Genomic DNA, 22,559 nt, shown 5'->3' on the forward strand with positions numbered 1-22,559 from the left:
CTGAGAACCAGGGGTGTCTTGAGAAGTGGAATTTAGGGGGATTTGAAACAGGGGGCAGATTATGGGGGTGCAGAGCACCCCTGGAAAGGCTCCAGGAGGGGGCAGGAGCACTCCAGTGTAGGTTCCTTGGTGGGATGGGTTGGGGGTCCTTGAAGTGCATATCAAGTGAACTGGGGGGCATGAAGCCCAGGGGAATCTTGGGGGGCTATATCAAAAGCAATAGATTGGCCAGACATGGTGGCTCACACTTGTAGTCCCAGCCCTTTGGGAGGCTGAGGCAGAAGGATCACTTAAAGCCAGGACTTCGAGACCAGCGTGGGTAAAATAGCAAGACCCCGTCTCTGCCCACTCCCCAAATAACTAGATTAGAACATAATAGTGTGTTGGGGGATTGATCCTGGGAGGTGGGTTTAGGGGGTCAGATTTGGGGTGTCTCAGGGGGTGAATCACCAGGAGGTGCTTTAGGTCAAGATGTCTGGGTGGGTCGACCAGCGGAAGGGCCGGGGACTCAGGCAACCACAGGACAGCGTTGGCTGGGTAGCAGAGGTTTTACTCCCCGCCCCTCCCCCCCCCACCCCGCGCGCCCTGGTCAGTAGCATTTGCGGTACACGATGTGGGGACCCTGTTCCTCGTACTGCTCCCGCAGGACCCAGCAGGACTGGAAGGCTCGCAGCGAGGCCAGGATGGAGCCCCCAATCCACACCGAGAAGTTCCTGGTGGGCTGGGCCGCCACCACCACGTGGGCCTCGGGGGGCAGAGAGCGCAGCAGCTCTGCACGGAAGCGGCCCTCGAAGCCGGTGAAGAGAGAGGAGCCCCCGCAGAGCAGCACGTTCTGGGCCACCTCTGCCCGCCCCTCCAGGGGCACCTTGCGGAGACTCTGTTTGGCCATGGTGGGAAGGCCCACGGGCGACAGCCCTGGGATCTCGGGGGGACTGAACAGCAGCTCCGGGCACTGGAACAACTCTTTGCCCAGCGTGACCGAGCGCCCGTCGGGCAGCTTCAGCGTCTGCCTGCATTCCTCTCGGGGACGGGCCTGCTCCTTCTGGAAGTCGGAGGCCACGTAGCAATAGCGATGCTTGATACTCTCCACCGTGTCCAGGTCGCACTGCCCGAGGAGCAAGCCTGCGCCGGACAACATCTCCGCCAGGAAGGCGGTCAGGTGGTTGCCGGCCAGGTCCAGGCGCTCCGTGGCGTGGGGCAGGTTGTAGCCCTGGAAGACGGGCACCGCGTAGCTGACCCCATGGCCGCTGTCCACCACCAGCCCGCTGACACGTCCGTGCGCGTAGACCGACAGCACCGACTGCGAAGCCACGTACATGGCCGGGGAGCGCAGCGACTCGAAGGCCACTTCCACCAACTTCTCGCGGTTGGTGGCTGGGCTGAAGGGCGGGTCTGAGAACAGCAGCGGGTGGTCCTGGGTGGCCACCTGCAGGTCGTGCTCCAGCATGTGGCGCCAGATGAGCTCGGCGGCCTCCCAGTCCACCACGATGCCGCTGCGGATGGGTTGCACCAGGGTCAGCTCCGGGCGCGAGCGGGCCGCTTCGCCTATGAACGTCTCCAAGCAGGTCTGCGCCGCGGTGGCCTGTTTCTGGGGCTGGCAGCCCACAATGGTGGCCACGGTGTAGGTGGGCCGGGCTTGCCCTGCGAAGCCCACCTTACAGGTGCCCGTGCCCATGTCGATAACCACCGCGCCCGACTTCGGGGGCAGCCTGTCGCCCACCATGCTGGAAGCCTTGCGATGCAGGGTCTTGTTCTTCAGGATTGAGCTGGGGTTCAGGCCAGTCCTGGGAGCCTCTGGAGAGGCCTGGGGTTCTGGGGGCTTGGGGACATTTGCATCCATGCTTGCAGGTGGCCTGGTGAGGCTGCTTGGCGAGGCTGACGACTTTCTCCTGGGGTTGGGAGTGCGGTGAGAAGAAGTTGAGGCCGGGCCAGCGGCAAGCGGGTGGGGGGAGAGAGAGAGAGGGGCGTGCCAGCAGTTTATGATGTTACCTGTCCCCTCCACCTTCTGAAGACATCACAATGCAGGGGTGAGGATGGGGCTCCTCCCAGCCCTGCCTGCCCCAGGCCCCACATCTCTGCCGGAGACTCCCCAGAGCGCCAAATATGGACAGGGAGGAGGATAGAGAGGTCTAGAGGACGGGCCTGTGACCCAGCTTCCCGATTCCAGAACTCGGGGAGAGCCGGGAATCCTTTTCTTGGTACCTGCGGTGCAGCTATTTACAGTGTAGTGGTGGCGAGCTGGTCACAGGCCTCTAATATTCATATTAGATTGTCCATCCTCAGAATATTAATCAGATGGTGGCCAGCAAGCATGGCTATCTGGTTTCCAAAAGGAGACACAGGCCAGCCTGGGGTGGGGGTGGGGCAAGACAAGGACATCCCTGCCCTAGGTTCTCTGTGTCTTCTGCTGTCCCCACTGCCTGGATCTCAGGCCCTCTTTCATTTTCCCCAAGCAGGAATTCGCCTCTTCAAATATCAGCCTGACTCCTCCTCCCCCTGGAAGCCCTCCCTGAGCTTCACTCTGTGCCCTCGAGAGAGCGGGAGGAGGTCTGCCTTCTCTTCAGGGACTTCTCCCTGCTCTCTTCTGGCAGGAATGGGGCTCAGCCCCTGGCAGAAAGGGCTTTCAGTACAGATAAAAGGAGGGGGTGCACCTGGGAGGAAAGAATCATCTCAACAATAAATAGCAGACCCTGCAAGGCATTAGGACAGTGGTCTCCAACCTTTTTGGCACCAGGGACGGGTTTCATGGAAGACAATTTTTGCATGGATGGGGGTGGAGAGGATGGTTTGGGGATGATTCAAGTGCATTGCATTTATTGTGCAGTCAAACCTCTCTGCTAATGATAATCTGTATTTGCAGCTGCTCCCCAGCGCTAGCATCACCACCTCAGCTCCACCTCAGATCATCAGGCATTAGATTCTCATAAGGAGCCGCAACCTAGATCCCTCGCATGCGCAGTTTACAGTAGAGTTCGTGCTCCTATGAGCATGTAATGCCACTGCTGATCTGACAGGAGGCGGAGCTTATGCGGTGATGCCAGCGATGGGAAGCAGCTGTAAATACAGATGAAGCTTCACTCGCTCACCTGCGTCTCATCTCCTGCTGTGCCACCAGGTTCCTAACAGGCCACAGACTGGTATCAGTCTGGCCCGGGGGTTGGGCACCACTGCACTAGTAGAGTCACTTCCAAACCATGGCTGTTTTGGGTGGTGTCAGATATCACCTGTTAGTTAAAAGAAAAAAAATTAAACGTTTTTTTCTTGGTGTGTGCTATTGAATGTGTTATGGGGATATCTAAGTGAAAGAGGTTTAATTTCCTAGTTGAGTCTAGATTTGTTAACTCTGCCAGGGAGGGGTGGTTTATTGAGTATTTTAACGCATTATTCATAAGTTAATTAGTTGAGGTTCCAGGCACTTTTGGGGATTGTTCATGACAACTGAAAATATACAAAACTGTACTACTTTATCATTTTCAAACACAGTTTTCTGTTTCACTTTTTAATTCTAAAAAGGCTGAAAGACACATGAGAAGATGAAGTCACTCACAATCTCACCACTTAAAACTTACATAAAGAAAGAAGGAAAAATTCTCCATCCGGTCTTTGATGTTGCTGCCCAGAGAGGTCACCATATAAACACTTTGGTGCACAGCCTTTCTGTTTTTGAACATTTTTGGCTAAAGAATAAGGATGAGAATTTTGGCCGGAAGAATTTCTCTCCTCTCTTTTATTAAAAAAAAAAAAAGCCATAGTAACTATGTGATCAAGTTTTTTCCTCCTTTATGCTTTTGAGGATTTATCGTACTTTTTTAACAAGTTAAAAACATGTTTAATGTCGCTAAAATACACAAAATGAAATCTATCATGTCTAAGTGGTCATTGTGTTGTGTCAAGTACCGTTCACATGGTTGTGCAACCAATCTCCAAAACTCAACATCTCGCAAAACTGAGACTCTGTCCCCGCAAAACACTAACTCCCCATTGCCCTCCTCAGCCCCTGGCACCCAACATTCTACTTTCTGTCTCTGTGCATGTGACTACTCTAGGTATCTCATGAGAGTGGAGTCAGACGGTATTTGTCCTCTTGTGATTGGCCAAAAAGCATTATCACTTAGCGTAATGTCCTCGAGGCTCATCCATGCTGTTGTATGTGCCAGAATTCCCTTCCTTTTTAAGGCTGGATAATATTCCGCTGCATGTAGATATCACATTTGTTAATCCATTTATCTATCCATACACGCTTGGATTGCTTCCACATTTTGGTTTTTGTGAATCATACTGCTATAAACATGGGAATACAAATATCTCTTTGAGACCTGATTTTCAACTTTTTGGATATGTACCCAGATATGGAATTCTATTTTTATTTTTTTTTGAGAAACCACCATACTGTTTCTTACAACAGCTGCGCCATTTTCCGTATCCACCTGCAATGCACAAGGGTTCCAATTTCTTTATATCTTTACTAGCACTTGCTATTTTATGTTTTTTTTTTTAAATCATAACCAATGGGTTTGAGGTCGTCATAGGGTTTTAAGCATCAGCATGGTAGAAAGGTTCTCAGGTAGACAATTTCAGCAGACTGTGTTCAGGGTGTGTCTTAGCCTGTTTTATATTGCTGTAACAGAATGCCAGAGATGGGGTGAATGATAACAGAAATTTATTTGGCTCACAGTTCTGGAGGCTGGGAAGTCCAAGAACATGATGTGGGCATCTGGTGAGGAGCTTCATGCTACGTCATCCCATGGCAGAAAGGCAAGAGGAGGTCGAACTCACTTTTATAAAAAACTCACTCTTGTGATAACTAACTCATTCCTGAAAAAACATTAATCTGTTCATGAGGGCAGGGTTCTAATGACCTAATCACCTCTTATTAGGTGTCACCTCCCAACACTGTTGTGCTGGGAATTAAGTTTCCAATGCATGAACTTTGAAGGACACATTTGAACCATAGAGAGGCCCAACATTTGGTCCCTCTAGGAAGGGAAGTTTGCCTCCTGTCACCCCACCGTATTCAGCACAGCTGCAGGATGGCCCTTGACTTCATGAAAGGGATTTTGGTGAATTTAGATTACAGCCAGTTAAAACAGTAATAAACATTTTTTTCCCTTTAAAGAATCATGATAAGTGAAAGGGGGTGTTAGGTGACAGTTTGGAATTGAAGTTGGATAAATTCTCACAGCAACATTATGACTCAGAATGGGGTACTATGTCTATTTTTCTTTCTTCTTTCTTTCTTTCTTTTTTTTTTTTTAGAGGTAGGGTCTCTCTCTGTTGCCTAGATTGGCACCATCATAGCTCACTGCAGCCTCAAACTCATGTGTTCAAGCTATCCTCCTGCTCCAGCCTCCTGAGTAGCCGGGGCTATTGGCATGCACCACCATTCCTGGCTAATTTTTAAATTTTTATTTTAATTCTTTTTAGAGACGGGGTCTTGCTATGTTGCCCAGGCTGGTCTCAAACTCCTGGCCTCAAGCAATCCTCCAGCCTCAGCCTCCCAAAGTGTATGTCTCTTTTTCTGCTGGGAAGTAGAAGCCCACAGAGGTGAAGTGACTTGTCTAGCTGTAAGGATGGACAAGTTATTATTTGCTAGTGTTTAGGTCTGGGGTTTACACATAGAGCTATGTGAAGACTTGTAATGTAAATTACAAGACGTGTAGTCTTCCTGTGTGTGAATAGATGACAACTGGAACCATTTCACAGCTTTGAAATGGAATCAGGAATTTAAATGGGCTTTTATCTAAAAGGGCATTTCTTGTGCACTCATCAAGCAGACTTCAGATATGTGCAGCGGACTCTTTCGAAGCCTGCAAGGGCCGGCTCCTTCCCCTCCCCGCCCCTCGGGCGCCTGAGGTCGCTGGGAGGCAAGAGGTACAGCCTCTTGCCAGCAGGGGGCGCCTAAGACCACCAGCTTCTTTTCGTTTCTTTGTGCTAACGGCTCTATCCTTTGCTGTGTTGGCTAGAGGTTCTCAACCTTGGCTGCAAATTAAAATCATTAGGGGAACTTAAAAAAAATCTACTCGTTTAGGTTGCATGCCAGACCCATGGAATCAGATTCCCTGTGAAGAGAGACTAAGCATTCATGATTTTTATTTTTATTTATTTATTTTTCTTGTTTATTTCAGAGTATCATGGGGGTACAAATGCTTCGGTTACATAAATTGCCTTTGCACCGACTGACAAGCGTGCTCATGATTTTTAAAGCTCCCAGAGATCTTGGTGTGCAGAAAGTGAGAGATTACTGATTGAGGGGGTCTTCAAAATTTTTAAATTCCTTTTTTTTTTAGTTTAAAACCCCCAATTAAAAAAATAATCCCCCCAATTTATTAATTAAATCTCTATAAGCCTCCACTAAAGAAATGAATCATCATACCTTACTGAATCTTCTTTTTTTAAATTCTTAAATTCTTAATTCCTCTGATGGTCAGGAAAAGATGGACAGTGAGAAGAGTTGTTCTCAGACCAGCGGGTTCTCACACTTGAGCATGCATTAGAATTGCCAGGAGGGCTTGTTAGAATGACAGAGGTCTGGTCTCCCCAGACATCCCGCCTTTCCGACCAGCTCCGAGGGCATTCCGATGCAGCCGTTCCTTGGACTCCCCTTTGAGTAGCATTGTCTGTAGCTTTGCAGACGTTTGGAAGATGAAAGGAAAATGTCCCCCAATAGAGATGAAACTAAAGGGTTGACTTATTTTATTTCTAAATTACTTTTTCTAAAAAAACCTTCAAAATGTTAAAATCCAAAATGTTTCAGGCTTACAGAACTTACACACGGACACAGAGTTTATCGTAGGTTCTCTTCAATGTGGTAGCTCTATAAAGTCACCGGGGACACTAAATTAGCAAATACTGAACCGCGGCTCTGAGGGGAAGTACAGAGTTAGGTTCCTGTGAGCCTCTGATTATGACATTTTCATCAGCCAATCCATACGTAACCTTGTGTTATGCATGTCTGTTGTATAAATGACAAGTATAGTGCCGTTGGCTGTAAGTTGTAATTTATATAACACAGCCTCACGTATCCTCAGAAACATACATAAGACACCTCATTTAATACATATTGTTGATGCGTTCACACTGAACTTACAGCCCAAAGCACTGTAGTTCATGCCCGAAGGAAGCTTATCTAACACACAGATTTTCTCTGTAAAGCGTAGCATGGTTTACTCATACTTAGGAATACAAGACAGCACTTCAGCACTATGCTTGGGGGCCCTTTTCGACAGCAAAATCACCAACAGAAAGCACAAAAATGTGAAGCACATGGCACTAAATAGATCATGGAGGAGACACTTATTTAAGGTATGATGAGGGCTGAAACAAGGAGAGTGTCACCTTGTTTGACTTCCACTGGGAGGATGCATGTAGGGCTACTCAAAGTTTTGCCACTCTGCAAGTTTGCAAATGACTGCGAAAGTCCCACCAGCACTGATTTTTTAATATATATATTTATTTCAGAATATTACGGGGGTACAAGTGTTTAGGTTGCATATATTGTCTTTGTCCCTCTAAAGTCATCTGCCACACGGTGCGCACCACACCCATTAGGTGTGAATATACCATCCCATCCCCCCCTCCCACCTGCCCGACACCAGATGAATGTTATTACTGCATGTTCACGTAAGTGTTGATCAATTAATACCAATTTGATGGTGAGTACATGTGGTTGCTTGTTTTTCCATTCTTGTGTTACTTCACTTAGTAGAATGGGCTCCAGCTCTTTTGGAATTACAGGTAAATTTTAGCAAGTAGGTTAATTCTCAGATGTGGACTTTGTGAATAATGATTGGCTGCATACATACATACGTACATACCGACACACACACACACACACACACACACGCACATCTCAACTGCTCGTGTGCATCTATCTACTCAGCATAAGCAACAAAGACACGACAGACACATTCTGTATTATTTTATTTTATTTTTTAGAGACAAGGCCCTGTTCCGTCACCCAGGCTGGAGTGCAGTGGGGTGAGCATAGCTTACTGCAGCCTCGAACTCCTGGGCTCAACGGATCCTCCGCTTTGGCCTCCCACAGTGCTGAGATCACAGGCATGAGCCACAGCACCTGGCCCTTTTCTGTATTTTTGATGCTTGGACAACTTGGGGCTTTGTTGACCCTGAGAGAGACTAGCTAATTCCTGGAGATAGGAAACAATTTACCTGCAACTGCACCTTTCCTGTGCAAACCCCCCAATCCAGAGTCTACACGCTGGATTCTCCTCTCCCTCTGTCTTCCAGCTGGCTCTGGTGCTGCCCTGTGTGGCCCTGCATGGCGCCTGCCTTTGGAAAATGTGAGTAATTAAGTTATGTTTGCAAGAGCAATCTTGTCCTGGTCTGTTGGCCCCACCACGTCTGGATAGTAATGAAACCTACATTTGAACACAGAAGCCTTTACTCATTCTTCTTGCTTGGGACTCTCTGTCGTCTTTGGATTGTCCAACACTGTCTGGTTGTCCTTGCCAATCTTCCTCCCTTCCTGCCGTCAATTAAAAACTGAGTATAATTGTTTTCGCTGGTTTTCTCATGCCCTCCTGGGGCCAATTTTTAGATATAGAGTGCCCGACTCCCACTGCAATTAATTTTTCTCTGTAGTTGAAAGAGGGGAGTCTGGAATAGGCTTCCAGGGTAACGTCGCCATCCCTCGGTGATTAGCCCATCACTGCTTACGTGAAGACAGTGCTCGTGGGCTAAGTAGGGAGTGACACATTTCAGGGAGTGTTATTGGGAGTCACCGTCAGATGGGGGCTGATGGGCCCCCCTCACTGGGTATGCTCATGGACCTCACAACAGGGTCAGTCAGGAAAGAACCAGGAGACATGTGACTTTTTGCTTTGTCTTGTGCAAACAAATGCTTAGCGCTATGCAATGCCGGGGCGCTGTTCTCACGGCCTGCAGACCAGATATCTAGCTATTTCACAGCATTGAGCTACTTCAAGTCCACAGGAGTGTGTGTTCTTGGTGAGGCAGGCTCTGCAGATGTGATGCGACCAGTCCCACCTCGTGTGTCCTCTCCCATAACCTGGTTGCAGGTGTTGTTGGTATCAGCAGGTGAGTTTTAGGTAGGTGTGTTGGTGAGAGAGCCTGAGTCTTTTTCTCCACACAGCAGCATCCTCTGTGGGTGTGTGGAAGTTGCAGGTACCAGGATGGAGTCGCTCTTTTCAGACCCAGACAAAATAGGGCCAGGAAGGCATGAAGGAAGCGGGTGTACGGTTGCATGTCTGAGATAAGAACGGTCTCCAAGGATGTCTACAAATCCCACGAGAAATTTCTTCACCTCCTTCACACAGCTCCTGCATTGCATGGCGTGCACATGTCACACGCACACACATATTTCTACGACGAGGTTTTTCACTAGACATTCTTTAGGACCGCAGTAATTCAGATAAGATGCTCTTGAAAGAACGCTTCCCCGGTAATGGCATGTCCACCAATGAACTGATGACAGCTGTAGCTTTGAGCTTCTGAAACCAATGAACTCTGTTTCTAATCAACTTACACGAACCCCTCCCTTTTTGTCAGCAAAAGCTTCCCTTTCTCCTTCCGTCACTGGAAGCCTTATGGCTTGCTAGTCCATGCATCCTGGATTATAATCCTTTTTTTCCCATTTGTGAATAAATTCACCATATTTGGAGATATTTTTCTCTAGTTTTTTTTGTTGTTGTTGTTGTTGTTTTAGGTTGACAAGTGTTAGAGAACAGGAGATGGGGTTTCATGCTCAGCCAGTCACCTTCAGGGAGAAATGAGACCATTAACTTATCTTTGACCTATTCTTTTGGGGGAGTGTCAAGATTTGAGTATTTTTAGGTTTATCTGGAGCCCTGGTTGGGCTCTCCAGATCCTACAGGTGTGTTTCCAGCCAAGGTAGGAGTTGGACCATCCGTGCCTGGAGCCTTTAAACAGACACACAGCTAGCAATGGTGGCAGAGAGCCCCGCCAGCCTGGCCCTCCTGAAAGAAGCATGTCTTGGGGCCACTTACCTCTCCTGCACCTTTGCTTCTCTCTTTCTATGGTGTGGTATCTTCCTTTAACAGATTCCAGGCTTTTCAGGTTAAATGCCCAGTCCTTGTACTAAACTCAAGGATAGACTTTGTTCCTTTGGTATGATGGTCTGTACTTCCAGGTGTGAATGGCACTAGGTATGGTGGCATCAGAAAACAGCAGGTAACCAGGTCACAGTCTCTCTGGGTCCTGGGACCAATTCCAGTGTTTTTTTTTTTTTTTTTGACAGTCTTGCTCTGTTGCCCAGGCTGGAGTACAGTGGTATCATCATAGCTCACTGCAGCCTTGGATTCCTGGGCTCAAGTGATTCTCCTGCCTCAGCCTCCCAAGTAGTTGGGACTGCAGGCATGTACCACCATGCCTGGCTAATCTTTCTATTTTTTGTAGAAATGGGGTCTCACTATGTTGCCCAGGCTGATCTCAAACTCTTGACCTCAAGCAATCCTCCTGCCTTGGCCTCCCTGAGTGCTAGGATTATAGGTGTTAGCCACCGTGCCTGGCCTCAACCCCAGTTTTGACCTGCTTGATGTGCAGGTATGAGATGAAGCAAAAGAGAAACATCTTCCCTAAAAAATAAGCTGCAGTCAAAACCACAGTGAGACACCACCTCACACTCATCGGGACGTCTACTATTAAAGAAAGCCCTAAAATATAATGAGTGTTTGCAAAGATGTGGAGAAATTGAGACACCTGTGCACTGTTTGTGGGAATAGAAAATCGTTCAGCCACTATGGAACACAGTATGATGGTTCTTCAAAAATTTAAAAATATTTATTGTTTTGGGACTTTCTGATAAAGGCTATTCTCACTGGAGATAAGTGATATTGCGTTGTGGTTTTGATTTGCATTTCCCTGATGATTAGAGATGCTGGTGTAGATGCAGAAAGACAGGAACATTCATACACTGCTGGTGGGACTGCAAACTAGTGCAACCTCTGTGGAAAGTAGTGTGGAGATACCTCAAAGAATGAAAAGTAGAACTGCCTTTTGATCCAGCATTCCCACTACTGTTTACCCAAAGGAAAAAAAAAAAGACATTCTATAAAAAAACACATCTGCACCCCAATATGTATAGCAGCACAATTCACAATTGCAAAGATGTGGAAACAACCCAAGTGCCCATCAATACATGAGTGGATTATTAAAATGTGGCATTATATGTAAACCATGGAGCTCTACTCAGCCACAAAAAACAATGGTGATCTAGCACCTCTTGTATTATCTTGGATAGAGCTGGAACCCATTCTACTGAGTATCCCAAGAATGGAAAAACAAGCACCACATGTACTCACCATCAAATTGGTATTAGCTGACCAGCACTTAAGTGCACATGTACTAGTAACATTCATCAGGTGTCAGGCAGATGGGAGGGGGAGGAGGGGATGGGTATATTCACACCTAATGGGTGCGGTGTGGACCGCCTGGGGGATGGACACGCTTGAAGCTCTGACTCTGGTGGGGCAAGGGAAGTATACTTAACCTAAACATTTGTACCCCCGTGATATGCTAAAATAAAAAAAAAATTAAAAAAAAGAAGTACAGAGTAGTGGCATGTTCCTAGGAATTTGCTGATAGCTACATGTTATTTTTCAGGCACTTAGCATATGCCACTTTTCCCCCTGCTTTTATCTGGCTCCCCTTATTGCCACCTGTTTGACTCAATTTTGTTTTGAGAAGCAGTCTTGGTAACTCAGTATGCCTTGACTTCAAGAGCTTTACCTGTTACTTTACCCTGTTCAGGGTAGTCTGGTTCTCCAGTCTTTGTCCTCTATCTGGCTGTGAATCCACAAGAACATACTCATAAACTCATGGGCACTAGAACGCTGTCTAGACAACTACTTCTCTATCTTGTAGGCCCCTCCAGAAGGGAGTTTAGTGGAAGAAATGTCCCAGCTTAGGGAATCTGTCTCCTGACTGTCCCACCACCATCACTGCCTCATTATTTAATGCAGAAGAAATCTCCCGGACATCGGATCTCTTTTTGAGCCTGGGGGTCCATTTGCAGTAAAGGATTATTCTGTCAAGCCCTTCTTCTACCTAGATACAAACAAAAGGACTTGGATATCTGCCATATCCAATTATCCACATCCGTCCTGCCCATCCTTTTGGTGGTTAAATGAGAGATGAGTAAATGTTTTCCTATAATCCTCCAGGGAAAATCCAAATATCAAGGGCTCTAGGCTTCCATCGAAACTGTTTTTCCCCCAGCAGAAAGGGGGACCCAGAGGGCTTCTGATGCAATAGGTTTCTCTGGGGCCTGCATCCCCAGACTATGACGTCTATATTTGCACAGCCTGAGGTGGTGCTGGTTAAAGCTCGTGATGCTAGAATCCAGGGAGATTTTGTTTTTAAATGAGGGCCTATCTTGGAATGAGGGGGGTTGACATGCTCTTGGGGCATTGAGAAGGGTCCCTTACTCGGCGTGTCCCCAGACTGCAGTGAGTCAGGGTGAGAGCTTGGAACTCAGGCTCATGGAGGTGTTGGGCATCTGGGAATAATTTAGAGACTAGATGTTAGTGGCAAGATGGGCCCACAAAGAACTGCTGATGCTGTTTTCCACAAGCACATCAGGTTGAGTCTATGCAGATATTTGGATGGAAAGGTGAGTTCTTTTTTTAAAAAATTAAATTAAATTAAAAATTTTTCCAGAATATTATGAGGGTACAAATGCTTTGATTACATAAACTGCCCTTGCACCGCCTGAGTCAGAGCTATAAGCGTGCCCATCCCCCAGACAGCTCGCACCCCTTAGGTGTGAATTTACCCATGCCCTCCTCCCCCCTCCCACCTGCCCGACACCTGATGCATGTTACTTCCATATGTGCACATTAATTTTGATCGATTAGTACCAATTTAGTGGTGAGGACATGTGGCATTTGATGTTTGTTTTTCTATTCTTGTGATACTTCACTTAGAAGTATGAACTCCACCTCCATCCAGGATGATACAAGAGGCATTATTCATTTTTTAATAGCTGAGTAGAACTCCATGGCATACATATACCACATTGTATGAATCCACTCCCGTATTGATGGGCACTTGGGTGGTTTCCACATCTTTGCAGTTGAGAATTGTGCTGCTGTAAACATTCTAGTGCAGATGCCTTTTTCCCTTTGGGTCACTACCTAGTAGTGGGATCGCTGGATCAAAAGACAGGTCTCCTTGTAGCTCTTTGAGGTATCTCCATAGTATTTTCCATGGAGGTTGTACTAGTTTGCAGTCCCACCAGCAGTGTATGAGTGTTCCTATCTTTCCGCATCTACACCAGCATATGTTTTGGGAGGAAGATGAGTTCTTGTCTGTCTCTCTGACATTTGCCCACCTGCAGGCAGATGGTTGGTTTTAGACCGAATTCATGTCTTCACTTGTCTGTTATCGCTGCCGGGAACCCACGCAGGCTGGTTCTACAGACAGCGGAAGGTCACCCATGTTGACCTTCATGCCTGACCTTCCATAAAATGTGCTGGAAGCATCAAGGGGTGGGCACCTGACTTTGAGCATGGGGCTGGGACTAAAACCACCTGTCTGGCATGGGTTGGGACACCTTCACCTCACCTTCTGGGGACGCTGGCCATCCACCACAATGATCTCCAGAGGAATTCTCAGCTCATAACTCCGGGGCAGAAAAGCTGAATGTTAGCTCCAAGAAAGAGGCAGCATGTGCAGTAGAGAGAGCTCAGGATTTGTACTCAGACAGATGAGGGTTCAAGTCCTAGTCCACCCTTTTAGTAGCTGTATGACTTCAGGTGAGTCACTTACCCCCTCTCAGCCCATTTGTCCATAACATTAGTTGCAACAAAAATATAATTTCCAGCTGGGCAAGGCGTCTCATGCCTGTAATCCTAGCACTCTGGGAGGCCAACGTGGGAGGATTGCTTGAGGTCGGGAGTTTGAGACCAGCCTGAGCATGAGTGAGATCCCACCTCTTCTAAAAATAGAAAAAATTAGTTGGGCATGGTGGCATGCACCTGTAGTCCCAGATACTCAGGAGGTTGAAGCAGGAGGATCGCTTGAGCCCGGGAATTTGAGGTTGCAGTGAGCTACAATGACACCACTGCACTCTAATCAGGGCGACAGAGTGAGACTCTTCTCAAAAAAAAAATTATTTCCCTTTCAGGATGTGTTCATTTAACAACTATTTATTGAGCAAGCTGTGCTGTGGATCCTTGGAGGTGAGAATTAAATAAACACTGTAAGTGACAGTTTGTTCTGCAAACTGTCATGTCCTCATTTGCTTATTAAAGTGACCAAGGGTCCAGATCATGCCTGGTCATAGCATAGAGATGTGAGAGTTTCACTAGTAGCAAGAAGCTCCGGGATGTAGCACCTTTCCGCTGGTTACTCAGTGTCAGCAAAGGGACTCCCAGAACCAGATTTCAGCGTCCCTGAGGGAAATGGGGAATGGCAGAGGTAAAAACACAGCTCTAAAACTTGTCAGGCAGGGCGCGGTGGCTCAAGCCTGTAATCCTAGCACTCTGGGAGGCCGAGGCGGGAGGATCGCTTGAGGTCAGGAGTTTGAGACCAGCCTGAGCAAGAGCGAGACCCCGTCTCTACTAAAAATAGAAAGAAATTAGCTGGACAACTAAAAATATATAGAAAAAATTAGCCCGGCATGGTGGTGCATGCCTGTATTCATAGCTACTCGGGAGGCTGAGGCAGAAGGATTGCTTAAACCCAGGAGTTTGAGGTTGCTGTGAGCTAGGCTGATGTCATGGTACTCTAGCCTGGGCAACAGAGTGAGACTCTGTCTCCAGGAAAGAAAAAAAAAAAAAAACTTGTCAAAGGGGCTCTTCAACCCGAAGCAGGACTGATTTAAGGAATCACCATGAGATGTTCCAGGCTGGACTAGCATGAGTCATGGCTGCTTTTCCCAGCTCTGCCTGTCTGGCTTCAGGGCAGGGGCTGGGAGTATTAGATGGGCGGAAACATTTTGTTTTTTGAAAGAGGTTTTTGGAGGAAAGTGTATGTAAAAGCTCAGGTCTTGAGGGGATCATAACCAGGTTAAAGAAACTGCTGGCTGCAGAGCCCCCAAACCCAGGGGTTTTCATTTTTTTAGCTGTGTCAAAGATGGTGGAATCAACTGGGCACCCTGAAAATAAAAAGTGAGTTTTGGGGCACACAGGAGTGTGTGCGTGAGAGAGAGAGAGAGAGAGAGAGAAATAGAGAGGGAGAGATACCAGATAAGCATCTTTGAAAGCAGAGGAAGAGTTAGAGCAGCCAGTGGTGGGGTGATCGCACTGTATTCTAGACCCAAATGTCAACCTGCGTGGCTTCTCCCTGAGAGAGTTCTGGAGTCTGAAGGCAGACACCATCCACAGTGCCTGATACCAGGACAAACACCAGTCCAAGAACAGTTCTAGGATATGCCATGGGGGTTGGTGAGTGTGGTTTCCCTCCCAGGACAGACTGGGGGCACAACCACCCACTGGCCAAAAATCATAACCTAGTGGTTGGGGGGCGACATGTGTGCATGGTGCACGAATGACGCAAATCCCGAGCGTCTACGATGGTATTTGGAGGTGTGCATGAAAGGCAGATGCAAAAACAAGGACTTTGGAATTAGATCCTCATTTTGTTCAAATCTTGACTCTGTTATTTCTTTGTTGGGTGATGCTGGACAGGTCACTAAACTTCTCACATCTCTGTCTTCTCATCCAAATGAAAATACAGCTAAATAATAATTGCTGTGGGCAATTTTTAAAAATTGTAATAAAATATACATCACAACATGCCCCATTTTAACCATTTCGTAGTTCGGTGGCATTAAGTACATTCCTATGGCTGTGCAACTATCCCCACCCTCCAGCTCCAGAATTTGAGATTAAAAGCATTGGACATGAAGAAGATGTGGCCCGACGCCTGCCCCAAAGTCAGCACCCAACTGGTGTCGAATCCTTTCACGGTGGAGATATCTGGGTGGACACGACAGGACCACATTCATTTGGGCACTTCAGTAGTGAGTGACAGGGATCTGCAGTAAATGCTGTTTTGCCAGCTGGGGATAATTGCTGACTGGTGGCAACTTTTTGGCTCTAAGTTGGCAGCAAATTGGAAAGATTCATTTCTTTTTTCCTGTATGAAGTCATAATAGTGAGACGTTCCCAGGAGTTATGCCTGATCTGAGTTTAATATAATTAAAAATAAATATCTAGAAGAAACATTGATGAGCATAATCTCTACGGATCATGGCAAACTCATCTCTGTTGAAAATCTAAGCCAGAGGCTCCCAGTGGGGGGTAGTTTGGCAATGTCTGGAGCTGTTTTTACTTGTCCGGACTTGGGACGGGGTGGGGAGAGTTCCTGGCATCTAGTGGATAGAGGAGGCAAGGGATGCTGTTCAACATCCTATATGGTGCAGGAGGGCCCACCACAACAAAGAATTATCCATCCCCAAATAGTGCCATTGTGGACAAACCCTGCCGTAAACCGGTGGAGTTGGAGAAGGGGATGAATCGACTTTAAAGAGTCTGCTAACGGATCTCAGAGACCAGAGAAGGGGCATTTGGGTTTCTACCCAGTAGGGACAAGGGCATTGCAGAATGACACTAAAGAGGTTGAGCCGGACAGGGTCAAGCTTGGCCATAGAAGGGGCCATAATGTTGAATGATAATAATAAGAGCCAACATTGACTGAGAGCGTCCTACAAGCCTGGCGCTATGCTAAGCACATGGCATCCAGCCAGCAATCTTTAACGCCTTCCTCCTCCAAAGGATTAGTGAGATTTGCAATCTATTGAGCACTTCTCATGTGGCAGGCAAAGAGCCCTTAACTTTCATCTGCTCATCCAGTCTTCGCAGCAATACCTCTGACATATAGTACTGCCACACATTTTTACGGATAAGGTTAACTCCCCAAGTTCATGCTACTGCAAAGTGGTCGAGCCAGGCTCCAAGCCCATCTTATTGATTGGTTTCTTAGTCTTGAAACAGTACAAATGTATGCTCTTGCAATTCTGAGGGCAACAGGTCTGAAATAAAGGTGTCCACTGGGTTGGTTCCTTCTGCATGGCATTGCAGGACAATCTGGGTTTGTCTGAGAGCTTGGAGGTTGCCAAGGAAATGAAGTATTCCTGATTTGATTAAACGTTATTATGGGTGTGTCCATGAGGGTGTTTCTGAATTAGATTAACATTTAATAAAATGTAGTATTTGTACACTATGGAGTTCTACTCAGCCACAAAAAGCAATGGTGATCTAGCACCTCTTGTATTATCCTGGATAGAGCTGGAGCCCATTCTACTAAGCGAAGTATCACAAGAATGGAAAAACAAACACCACATGTACTCACTGTCAAATTGGTATCAGCTGATCAACACTGAAGTGCACGTAAGTAATATTCATCAGGTGTCCGGCAGGTGGGAGGGAGGGGTTGGGTAAATTCACATCTAATGGGTGTGGTGGGCACCGTCTGGGGGATGGACATGCTTGAAGCTCTGACTCGAGTGGGGCAAAGGCAATATATGTAACCTAAACATTTGTACCCCCGTAATATGCTGAAATAAAAAAATTTTTAAAATAAGTGCATCTCCTGCTCGTCTTCAGTCATCTTTCTTCTCTGCCTCATTCACTCAGGAAATATTTATTACAGACAGAAAATCTTTAAGAGCTAGTGTCTCACCAGAGGCTGGGACAGGTAGCGAGGAGATGGGGGTAATAAAGTGGGGATGCCTGATGTGTGCAAAAATATAATTCAATAGCCAGATAGAATGAACAATATTTGACAGCACAACAAAGTGACTAGAGTCAATAGTAAGTTATGGGACACTTTCACTAAAAGAGTGGGGTTGGATTGTCCCTAACACAAAGAAAGGATAAATGCTTGAGGGGATGGATCACTCAGTCACCCTGATTGATTGGATTAATGCACATCGAGTGCCTAAAAACAAAAGCTAATGTCTCATAGTAGTTGTTGAAATTGCATCAGACTATCCTCGGGCTGCTACTCTGCCATTCAATGAGATGAAGCCTCCAATAATAGCTAATTTCACTGACAACTTCTCCACCCCCTCCAGCCATCCAAACCTCAGTTTCCATTCCTTAGATTTATACCCTGAATTTGACCCCAGTGTCGGCTCATGGAATTCTCTTTGCTGCAGATTCTCATCCAGGTGTTTGGACCCAGGCCCTTTGCTCTGTTTGTTTTTATTATTTATTTATTCATTTATTTTTTTTGCTTAGCTCATTGCTTTAGCTCCATAATCCCTTATTTTTCAACTCCCAGCCCTTTTGGTCTCTCATGTCGGCTTTGGCCCCAGCATCTCTGGGATGAGAAGTATTGAAGCATTCAGCCAGGGCTATGTTACTGTCTTGAACTTGGATCTCAAAATTTTGACTCCAAAGAGCAGTGGTTAGTTCTTGACGAGGGTGTATCCAAGTGTCTCATTCAGAGACACAAGTTCCTTCTCTCCCAAGCCCTGCCTGTGCCAGACGTCACTAATTGATCAAGGCTTTCCTCCCCTACCCTCCTTGCTCATTCTAGCTGCAGCCTCATAACTCTTCTCAAGACAGCATTCCAGGCAGCCACTACCACTCCATGGCCATTGGCACGTGGGATGAAAATTATTTGCCACGCCCGCTCGGGCTTCTCGACACTGGTGTCACCTGTTCTTCCTGCAGCTGAGGTATGTTGTGTAAAACATGGGGGAGGGGAACCAATCAGTGGCTACCGATTTCATTCTGGTGGGCCTGTTCGGTCATTCCGGGTCATGTCAGCTTCTCTTCTCCCTGGTGGCTGCCGTGTTTATCATGGGCCTCCTGGGCAATGCTGTTCTGCTCTTGTTGATCCGCATGGACCCCCAGCTCCACACACCCATGTACTTCCTGCTCAGCCAGCTCTCTGTGTTTGACATCGGCTTTCCCCTGGTCACCATCCCCAAGATGGCATCAGACTTTCTCCACGGAGAAAGTTCCATCTCTTTCGAGGGTTGTGCAGCTCAAATATTCTTCTTGACGCTTATGGGGGTAGCTGAGGGTGTCCTGCTGGCGCTCATGTCCTATGACCGTTATGTGGCTGTGTGCCACCCCCTGCAGTATCCCGTGCTCATGAGACCTCAGGTGTGCCAGCTCATGGTGGGCTCCTCCTGGCTGGCAGGTGTGCTCAACGCCTCCATCCAGACATCCATCACCCTGCACTTCCCCTACTGCACCTCCCGCATGGTGGACCACTTCTTTTGCGAGGTGCCAGCCCTACTGAAGCTGGCCTGTGCGGATACCTCTGCCTATGAGTTGGCGCTGTCCACCTCGGGGGTGCTGATTCTCCTGCTTCCGCTTGGCCTCATCGCCACGTCCTACGGCCACGTGTTGGGGGCTGTTCTGCGCATGCACTCAGAGGAGGCTCCAAACAAGGCCTTGGCAACCTGCTCCTCGCACATCATCGTAGTGGGACTCTTTTATGGTGCAGCCGTGTTCATGTACATGGTACCCGGTGCCTACCACAGCCCACAGCAGGACAACGTGATCTCCCTCTTCTACAGCCTGGTCACTCCATCCCTCAACCCCCTTATCTACAGTCTGAGGAACCGGGAGGTGCAGATGGCTTTGGTCAAAGCGCTCAGCAGAGCCGGGCTCAGGCGAAAGTGATGACCACACAGGAAACTGTGGGCCTGATCCCAGTGGTCTTCCACCCCACCCATCTTCCCAAAGCTCCATCTCTGGTGCAGAGGCTAAGGCCTTGTGTCCTAGAATAATTGTCTGTCCAGCTTCCCGCCGCCCCCCCCCACCAGCTCCACCGTGCCCCCAGGCTATTTATGTTCAAATTCTTTCCCATAGATTTGTGAAAAGCAATGATAATATTCCCAAACATGCTTAGTATATTGTATCCCAAACAATGTCCTCCATGCATGATTGGATGTCCTCGTTTGTAACGTTGGAATATCCATGTTAGCAAATTAATAACGACTGAGGTAGAAACTAACATTTGTTGACCATTTAACACACTAACTGCCACGTGAGTTGTATTTAACTCAGGGTAGTTTGGAGCCTGGGACCTCGTGAAGCAAAACTCTCCAGTTGGTTCATGAAAATATTACTGGTTGATGTTCTTATCGATACAATTAATATTGAAAATTTAATTCTAAAACCATGGATTGCATTGCCTGTAACTCACACCCAGGAAACCATAAAAAACAACAAATTAGAAAGGATCAGTTTGTTTCAATAAAACACCTTGGCCCCAGGAATAATTGTTCTTTTCTAGTGTGGCAGTCAATGTGTTAATCTAGTTTGGATGCGTCCTAGTGGGTCAGGGTAGCCGTGCCTCCCTATCTGTTATATATGGCATAATATTGCTAGTCACATTCTGCTATAACCTATTTATCCATTCACTGAAATCATTACTTTTACATGGGTGTTATAAATGTTTACTTAGTAAAAAATGAATTGACTTTTATAATTAATCTTGTGGGCTTTGTTACCCATAATTTGTTTAAATGAAGGAAGGGGGAGTAAATGTAAAAGTACAAGATATTGTGATGTAGATTCTCATTATAATTTCTACTTAGTTGTCCAAAAAGGCCACCTCTGGATTTCTACCCACAAAAGACTTTTTTTTTTCTTTTGAGACAGAGTCTCACTCTGTCACCCAGGCTAGAGTGCAGTGATGTCACCATAGTTCACAGCAACTGAAAACTCCTGGGCTCCAGTGGTCCTCCTGCCTCAGCCTCCTGAGTAGCTGGGACTACAGGCATGTGCCACCAGGACCAGGTAATTTTTCTATTTTAGCAGAGATGGGGTCTTGCTCTTGCTCAGGCTGGTCTCGAGCACTGGACCTCAAGTGATCCTCACACCTCGGCCTCCCAGGGTGCTAAAAGTACAGGCTTGAAACACCGTGCTCAGCCTCAAAAGACTCTTTAGCAGCGCAAACTCATGTCATTTGAGAAACACTGAGAGAAACATGAAGATAACCTGATGTGAAGTTATGAGCAGATTTGAGAATGTTTTGTGATCGTGTGTGCGCACGCGCGTGTGTGTGTGTGTGTGTGTGCGCGCGCCCCATGGGCCTTCTGTGGTCTGGGAGACTCCTTTGCATTGTGACAGTCTGTTTCTGTCAACTGACTGCAGGCTTTGCAATCAATGTCTTAGGCCAGTCCTGCCAAGTAGAAATATGACAACATGCCCACATGGTCTCAGAGTGAAGACAATGTCCGAAATCCCACTCTATGAGTTCATTCAGAGCAAATCAGCAGACCCAACTGCGCAGCACTTTAGAAAGAAAGCCACCTTTAAAAAACTAGCCCCCAAATACTCCAGCCAATGAGTTAAGGATTATTTCCCACTAACCAACATGGAATTTTGCCGTATTACAGGCTTTGCTGAATAAGAACACAACAAAAACAGAAAAACAATGTGTGGCAGAAACATATAGTTTTGAGAAAAAACAATAAAAACAGAAACATTGTATCCATTTTTAACAATTTCTTTTTTTTTTCTTTATTTCATCTTATTGTTATGGGGGATACAGAATTGCAGGTTACATACGTTGCCCATGTACTGCCTTTCCCCCCAAGTCAGAGCTCAAGGCTTGTCTGTTCCCCAGATAGTGCGCATTGCATCCATCATGTAGGTATATATCCCTCCCTTCCCCTCCTCCCCTTCCCGAGTCAGCACCTTCAAGCCTTATGATTCCCCAAATGGTGCCCAATGCACTCATTGTGTAGGCATACACCCATCCCCTCCCCCACCCCCCACCTGAGTCTAATATGCGATTGATGTCATTCCCAGATAATTTTTAATAATTTCTTGACCAGAAGAAATAGAGATAATATCAACAGTAATAGAATCCACATCACAATGATGATGGAGACATATGACGTGCAATTTTGGGCTCTCAGCTTTGAAAACCCAGGGTAGGTTTCCCACTTACAACTTATCTGTGTGGGAAAGTAAGTATGGATCAGACATGCTGGATGTGTAGATAGATTTCCTAAGACGGACAGTCCCCAAAGCAGTTTGACCCATCCCTGGGGTGCAGACAGAGCATCTTGAAGTGTTCCCGGAAGGGGACCACCGGTCAATGGATGCCATTGACTTTACAGACCAAAATCACTGAACCCCAAAGGTTTGAGGGGGAGGACACAGCCTTTCTCAACTTGTGAAGCGCCTAGGACACCTCAGGCTCCCGAGGGGCAGGAAGATCCGCTGAGGGAGACAGCCCGGGGGAAGCAGGTGTGCACGGCGCCAACGGAGCGCCTCTGCTTCTCGTTGGGGGCGTGAAGGTCCGTCAGCGAGGGAAGAGACACCTTCGGACCTTGGTCGTTGGCCGGCGACGGCCCTTGTGGCAAACTCTGGGTCCTGGGCTGGGCGAGGGAGGCAGAGGTCTGAGGGCAGAGCCTGGCAGGGGCCCCAGACCGTGCAGGTCCAGCTGAAATTCTTCGGGCAGGGCTCGGCTCCCACAGCTGGGCTGGGGCATCAGGGCGGATGCCTTGGGGGCAGTGTTTGGGTAGCGAGGTCGGAGGTAGAGGATGCTCTGGGAAGAAGGGCTGACGGCAGGCACTAGGTTTGTCGGTTGCGCCACGAATGGCTGGGGGCCTTGGGGAGCCCGGCCCTCCTCTTCCG

General features: G+C 47.3%; 2 protein-coding genes across 2 annotated transcripts; one reads left to right on the forward strand and one right to left on the reverse strand.

The window, feature by feature from the left end:
- Positions 1-589: 589 nt before the first annotated feature.
- On the reverse strand, positions 590-1,840 carry ACTL9 (actin like 9). The gene has a single exon (XM_069496428.1). The coding sequence runs from the start codon at positions 1,838-1,840 to the stop codon at positions 590-592; it is 1,251 nt and encodes a 416-aa protein (XP_069352529.1).
- A 16,804-nt stretch (positions 1,841-18,644) lies between these two features.
- OR2Z1 (olfactory receptor family 2 subfamily Z member 1) lies at positions 18,645-19,586 on the forward strand. The gene has a single exon (XM_069491454.1). It carries the CDS (start codon positions 18,645-18,647, stop codon positions 19,584-19,586), a length of 942 nt encoding a protein of 313 aa, XP_069347555.1.
- Positions 19,587-22,559: the final 2,973 nt, after the last annotated feature.

This window comes from Eulemur rufifrons, chromosome 2, assembly GCF_041146395.1.
Source record: "Eulemur rufifrons isolate Redbay chromosome 2, OSU_ERuf_1, whole genome shotgun sequence".
NCBI lineage: Eukaryota > Metazoa > Chordata > Mammalia > Primates > Lemuridae > Eulemur > Eulemur rufifrons.

Coding starts and splice junctions, on each gene's coding strand:
- ACTL9 (XM_069496428.1), bottom strand. CDS start 1,840: ATGGATGCAAATGTCCCCAAGCCCCCAGAACCCCAGGCCTCTCCAGAG.
- OR2Z1 (XM_069491454.1), top strand. CDS start 18,645: ATGGGGGAGGGGAACCAATCAGTGGCTACCGATTTCATTCTGGTGGGC.